This window comes from Andrographis paniculata, unplaced genomic scaffold, assembly GCF_009805555.1.
Source record: "Andrographis paniculata isolate CXL003 unplaced genomic scaffold, ASM980555v1 Contig37END, whole genome shotgun sequence".
Classification (NCBI taxonomy): Eukaryota; Viridiplantae; Streptophyta; class Magnoliopsida; order Lamiales; family Acanthaceae; genus Andrographis; species Andrographis paniculata.
In genome coordinates, this window is record NW_026137570.1 from 6,951,964 (window position 1) to 6,959,046 (window position 7,083).

At 30.1% G+C, this 7,083-nt stretch overlaps 1 protein-coding gene across 3 annotated transcripts; it reads right to left on the reverse strand.

The window, feature by feature from the left end:
- Window positions 1-2,358: 2,358 nt before the first annotated feature.
- On the reverse strand, window positions 2,359-6,786 carry LOC127250448 (protein XRI1). Of its 3 annotated transcripts, none has more exons than XM_051273732.1 (9): window positions 6,649-6,786; window positions 5,955-6,010; window positions 5,750-5,872; window positions 5,051-5,184; window positions 4,686-4,749; window positions 4,494-4,596; window positions 4,378-4,418; window positions 4,186-4,269; window positions 2,359-2,987 (listed from the first exon to the last, which is right to left on the reverse strand). In XM_051273732.1, exons 1-9 carry the CDS (start codon window positions 6,660-6,662, stop codon window positions 2,719-2,721), a joined length of 888 nt encoding a protein of 295 aa, XP_051129689.1. In that variant the 5' UTR covers window positions 6,663-6,786; the 3' UTR covers window positions 2,359-2,718. The 3 variants fall into 3 exon arrangements, with proteins under 3 accessions (XP_051129689.1, XP_051129692.1, XP_051129690.1); XM_051273735.1 differs by having other exon boundaries at window positions 4,378-4,421; XM_051273733.1 differs by having other exon boundaries at window positions 4,378-4,421; window positions 5,955-6,027; window positions 6,649-6,779.
- Window positions 6,787-7,083: the final 297 nt, after the last annotated feature.

A 7,083-nucleotide genomic window follows, 5' to 3' on the forward strand; every position in this document is an offset into this window, starting at 1 on the left:
TGGCGAGGTGTTTAAAAAATAATAGTATTTAAAAGTATTTGTGGAAAAAAATAGGGTATTTAATGAAATGTAAACTTAGTAATTGGACGTCCCAAAATATTTGTAGGCGGATGGAGAGAGTATATTTTTATTTATGTTTTTTTAATAGATATATTTTTTATATTAGGATGAAAAATTATATTAATAATATAAAAATATTAATATTTGTATTGAATAGTTTTTTTTTTTTTTTGAATAAATAAAAATATATGTAATGTATTAATATTATGTTAATAGTATTTTGGAAAAAAATCATTTTTTTCACCAAAATTCATCAATTTTGGTTCAAATATAAAAACTTATAGTTTGGTTCAAATATAACCAAACTATTTTTTTTTTTCCAATATAACCAAAACTCATCATTTTTGTTCCAATATAAAATTTTTATCAATTTTAGTCTCGATATAATCAAAATTCATCATTTTTTGTCTCAATATAATCAAACTTTATCTTTTTCAGTTCTACCGTCAACAAACCGACGAAAAATGCTGACGTGGACTTGCAAGATTGTGCAATTTCTTCAAATATAAATATAAGGTTGGATTTCTTTTCACGTCAACATTTTCAGTCGGTTTGTTGACGGTAGGACCAAAAAAAATAAGGTTTGATTATATTATGACAAAAAATGATGAGTTTTGGTTATATTGGAACTAAAATCGATAAAAAAAAATTATATTGGGACAAAAATCGAGTTGTGGTTATATTGGGACAAAAATGATGAGTTTTGGTTATATTGAGACCAAAATTGATAAGATTTTTATATTGTGACCAAAATTGATAAGATTTTTATATTGTGACCAAAATTGATGAATTTTAATTACATTTGAGACCAAAAATAATTTTGATAAGATTTTTATATTGGGACCAAAATTGATGAATTTTAGTTATATTGAGACCAAAAATAATTTTTCGGCACTATTTTTTAACTAATATCAATAGGGAATCATTGGAACAAAAAGATATTTAAGTGAACAAATTTTTTCTATTTGTTATATTTTTTAATTGAACTCTTTATTTTGTTAAAAAAAATAAAAATTGAGTTCCTTCTTTTGCAATTATCCCCTACTATACTTTTATTTAAGGGTGTGTTTGTTCAGATGTTTGGATTTTAAGTTGAGATTTAAATATTAAAAATTTTAAATTAGAATAGTGTTATAATATAATATAAATAGATGTTAACATGATATTTTGAATGTAAAATTAATTTTTAGAATAATATATAAAAATAAAAACTAGGTGTTTGATGTGATATTTTTTTTCGAATTTTGGATGAATAATGTATTTTTGGCAAAAATCCCTTAAACAAACACACCGTAAGTAAATTTTATATAAAGTTATTTTGTAAAATAAAACACAAATAAAAATTTTATTAAATACACGGGAGTATAATTCCAAGCAATTTATCTTCAAGACAAAGATCTGATGTAATAATTTTATTTTTTTTAGACAAAATTACTTATAACTCTCTGGTTTTGAAATTCAATGTAAATTTACTATAAAATTACATAACCTTTATATTTTAAAAAATAAAAACCCTTGACATGATAGATATAAAAATCTTCTCATTATACAAAAAAAACATAAAAAGAAATTTCATCTAACATTTTTAAAAGCATAATATAGAGAATTTAAGTTGAGTTTCAAAATCATAATGTTGCTTTTTTTTATATACATATTCAAAAAATGCTACTAGTTTCGTCTCATAACTAGATATTCATTTACTTTTTTGCATGTAGTTTTAGAAATATTAATACTCCCTATGTCCCATAACTAGATATCCATTTGTTTTTTGCTCGTAATTTTAAAAATATTAATATTATATGGGAATATAAGTAAGAATAAAATAGAAATGACTAAAATAACCTTATTAGTATGTGTGAAATAAAAATAATATCATTTGTGTAATATATTGTAAGAGTATTTGTAATATATTGTTAGGGAACGAAGGGAGAATAAATAATACTCCTATTAAAACTTTCAATATATATAAAGTTAACAACCCGGTAGAATTTATCCAAAAACAAAATGATATATATAAATTTTTTAAAACTCCAAAATTGTATGTAACGAGAGCCTTGAAATTTTAATATTAAGGGTGTGTTTGTTTGTGAATTTTAGTTTAAAGTTAGGATTTTTAATTGTAAAAAATTAAATTTGAACAGTTATTTGGTATAATATAAATAGAAGTTGATATAATATTCTGAATGTAAAATAAATTTGTATATCATATAAAAAATAATAATAATAATCACTTGATGTGATATTTTTAGAGGAAAAAAAAAAAAATCTGAATAGTAAAAACCTATTCTAAATCTCACATAACACAACCTAAATTTCCATTAACATCATCAGCAACAATTCAATCCATCATCAAGCAAGAACAACAACAAAATGCACACAATTTTTTTCCTCTTTTTTCTTTCAATGATCAAATCCTCAAAAGAACAGCCTCGGATCGACGAAACCGACATTCAATAACAACATCCTTAAACAATATGTTCGAATCATTCCGATCATACAGTAAACATAGACAGGTCAATCAGAGAAAACAAAAACAGCTTAGAACTGACCTGAAAAGTTAACCTTCCATCGGCTGAAGCTGGTTCCTATCGCGCATACAATACATACACACACATATATATATATATCAGAAAACGAGCGCAGTTTTAGACTTACTTTTCACCCTTTCGTTCGCATGATCGTGATGCTCCCTTTCCCGCCTTCAGTGTGGATTTTGGTTTTCCCGACAACAGGTTTCCCAGAAAAGGCTGATGTGGGGTAGGCGACGGGTGGATCTTCTCGGGGCTTTGATTTTGGTGGGTTGTGTATCTTTTCGTTGATGTCCTTTAGAGTCATGTCGCCGTGTGCGCCGCATGGTTTGATGAATGCGAATGGATAGACTATGGAAGATGAGATTTTCGGAGGTGCGCGGATGTATGGCTTTCTACCTGTGTACGAGAAAAGAAAATTAGAACATGAACGTGATCATTGATCATTGCAATCGAGTTAACCAAAATTAGCGACGATGTTCAAACATTATTGTATAGGGGGTGTTTGTTTGGGGGTTCGAATTTTGAATTGGGATCTAAATACTAAAATTTTTGAATTGAACTAGTTTTATGATGTGATGTAAATAGGTGATGTTTTGAATGTAAAATTAATTTTTAGTATAATATAAAAAATAAAAAAAGGTATTTGATTTGATGTTTTTCAGAGGTAAAAAATTAATGAATAGTGGAAATCTTGACAAATCCCGCAAAGAAACATACCCCTAACATAGATATTTTTGGAACTCTTGGTACTATTCATCATCAGTAACATTTTTTTGAGAAAACGTAATATTAAATACTTTTTTTCTCTTACAAAACATCGTATTAAATGCGCAATTTTTGACTATTTTCAAAATATTTCGAAACATAAACTTCTATCTAAATGTATCCCGTCCATTATTTAGAACTACTTGAATTTGAAATCCAACTGTTTCTATTATATAACTTCATTCTCTAACTTATGTATAAATTTCATTTAGAATTGAATTAGAAAGAGGTTTCAACTAGCAACTTCAATTTCTATTTTCGCTCTTTGCCCATAGTAAAATGCTCTTAAGCATTTGGTTAAACTATAGATCCTAAATACCAAAGTATAAATTTCTATTAGAATTGAATTCGAAGAGTTCCAACTAGCAACTTCAGTTTCTATTTTTGCTCCTTCTTGCACATCGTAAAGTGCTCTTATGCTTCGGTATGCCGTATACATCCTAATTTGGTTTGCATAGAAGTTTTTGTAGAATCGATCACAACATTTAGTTAAACTAGACATCCTAAATAGGAATGTATATATTTCAAATAGAATTGCTGACGTATAAATTTCAATTAGAATTGAATTCGAAAGAGGTTCCGACTAGCAACTTCAATTTCTATATTCTCTACTTCTTTCACATCTAAAAGTGGTCTTAAGCTTTGGTATATGATCACATCCTAATTTGGATCGATTCGCTAATTTGGTTAAACTATACATCCTAAATACTAACGTATAAATTTCAAATAGAATTGAATTTGAAAGAGATTTCAACTAGCAACTTCATTTTCTATTTTCGCTTTGAAAAACAAACCGGAATAAGTATCAGCAAAGGTCAGAAAAATGTACCTTTGAAAACAACGTTCGGATGAGTATTAACGGGTTGTGGTTCGGCTATATTAGTGTCATATTCAGGGGGTTCGCTGCAAAGATCTGCACAAACAAATTACGGGATTTCAGCTGGGGATGGTAAAGACAGGAAACAAAGGAACTGTCAGAAGAACTAGGAAATGATAGCCGATAAGTATAATGTTGCATTGCCTGTAATGTCAATTTGAACATCAGATTCTCCAGATGCATTACTTCTGTTCACAAAAAGAGTCGATCAGAATACACAACTTTCTGAGATGAAGTATGATATTATTAAGTAGACGTACATATCTTCCGTGCAGAAATGCATTTCTGCATCATTAAAGCAATCAGCAATCCATCCTTCAGCTGACGGGTCCAAACACTCGTTACAGGAAATTGAATTTTCTTCTGTAAATAAATATCAGAATTTTTATCAATAGGTATCACAGGCACCAACGATTCTACTCAACTAAAAAAACATCTTTCGAAAAAGCAACCTGAGAATCCAGCTACCCACTGAGTCATTTCAGATAGAGCATCTTCTAGACATTCCTTCGTCTCCTAAACACAAAATGGAAGCAGAATTTAAGCTACACCGAGAATTTCTATTATGTGCCTCATTATGAACTTGCTTTCTCAGAAACACACAAGATTAATCGAAACTGGCTCATAGGTTGACTATTATTTTATTGAAGTACCAAAACCAGATTCATATTATAGTGCGACGAATGAGATGATTATAAGAAACCAAACATGTAATATCAGCTCGAAGTAACTTAGAAAATCTAAATACAAGATCGCAGGTTGATTGCCTGTTACGAATATCATGACACGTTGAATAGGAGAAAAGAGATTTATCAACCTTAGATTTCAGAAACATGTCATCATTGCCAAGATTTTCCTCCAGAGCTTCGGGCTCAAACTGTAGCATCCGGCGCCTTTTCAATTGAGATGCGGGATCCAAGTCTTGCTGCTCCCAAACTTTTCCTGTTAATTCTGCGGTGCATTTAACAATATGTATGTAAGCTATTGAGGTGCATTGCATTTACAATAAATCATTTTGCAGTTTCAGCTGCCACAAGCCCTCGAGACAAGTTTATAATTCATGAAAATGCCGGATGTGCATGCAAACATGTATCGTTCCACAAGTGATACAAATAGACACATGCATCACAATCTTCAAAGATAATTAATTAATAAAATTTCTTTCGCATTTATGAAATTACCTAAACTGGTTCTTGAATACAAGCTATTTCATATAATCGTTTTTCAGGTTTTACATATGCAATACATGTTCCTTCTATTTCCCAAATAGTTGGCATTCGGCTTATACATGCATTGAGCATTTAAGAGAAAATGTGCGCATACCAACAAATTTAAACAGAACAACTTGCTGAAAAAGAGAATCAAATCATTTGTTTGATTGGTTGAACAACATTACATTCATAACCTGAACTATCAAATTATAATGCATTTGTGCATCTCAATCGCAACCCCAATATTTCACACTCGACCAAAATGGTTAACCAAATATTGTACTCATATGAAAGCAACACTCTACCATTGCTTGGGGTATGATAAGCCAAATCTCCACAAGCCTTCAAAGGGGTACTTTCACTGTCCAACAAAGAAGACATATCCTCAGCATTTTGGTGCGTTCCATCGAACAGAGACTTCGATATTTCTGCCCAACATATTAACACAAAAATTCAAACAATCAGTCTAAACAGAATACAATCAAGAAAACTTCAAGCCTTAAAACTCACCTATACTGGAGTTATCTTCAAGACAATATTCCTGTCCCTGCCAATCCCACATGTTTCTGGCAAAAGTTTGAAACTACAGACTCAATGTGCAACACAAAACGAGGAAACAAAAATTTAAGACACCACATCCAACCTAATGATTTAAATTAAACTTCGGGAAAACAGGAATTACTGAAAGAATATAAACTCTATGCATAAATAATCAATCACATATACACACATTGCTCAGTAGATCGATCTACACAAACAGTGTCGCCAAATGGATCAAAGAAACAAGCAATGCAGTTCCTAAAAACAGATTTGAACAATCAACAATGCTCCAGTAATTAAGACTTCAGAACATTGCTGCAACAGATCCACTAACACATTTTTTTTCCACATTATGCAGTAAACCAAAACCAAATACGCAAACCTAAAAGTAGTCCAAAAAAAAAGAAAAAACAACAAAAAAAACACAGACGCAGATTGAGAGGGAAAATAACAAATTCATCAAATTTCCAGGCCTTATACCCGAATCAAAGCCAACTCAAACTCCAGTAAACAGTAAAACACTACAGAAACCAAGCGCAGTGACAAATCATTCCAATTTCAAGTGCTAATCCACCAAAAACACAAAAAACAAAGCGGCGCAAATTAAAATCCAACAGAACTGTCAAAAACACTAAAAAACCGGCGTAAAATCTTGAAACCTCACCTGTCACAGCTCATTTGTTCTTCCGATTCTTCCCCTTCCCCACGCGAAACAAAAACTCTTTGAAAGCAAAATCGATGGCTTTCTAGATCAGAGAGCCGCAATCGTCAGGGCTACCGAAAAGTATCCGTTAAAATACGCAGTATCTAGAAATACGTATATTTATACGTATACGCCCCGTCCCATTGGCCACTCCTATCGTATACTGTACAGATTTTATTATCGAGAAACCTTGAAAATAAAATTGGAAAATATCCCTTTAAAATAATTATTAATATTTTTTAAAAATAGAATGCAAAATCACTTTGTTGTATTTTTTATATGGAATATATATTAAATTACTTTTATTTAATTTAATATATAATTTTCTTTTAAATATATTGTTGCCAAAATTCTTTAATTCAATAAATTTAATAGGTGATGTTAACATATATTTAT

What these genes read in the sequence shown, in the direction of transcription:
- LOC127250448 (XM_051273735.1), bottom strand. An exon ending in ACATGTTTCTGAAATCTAAG is followed by an intron (nt 4,750 to 5,050) that starts GTTGATAAATCT and finishes TTTTGTGTTTAG; the next exon opens with GAGACGAAGGAATGTCTAGA. An exon ending in TGTTCAAATTGACATTACAG is followed by an intron (nt 4,270 to 4,377) that starts GCAATGCAACAT and finishes TTGTTTGTGCAG; the next exon opens with ATCTTTGCAGCGAACCCCCT.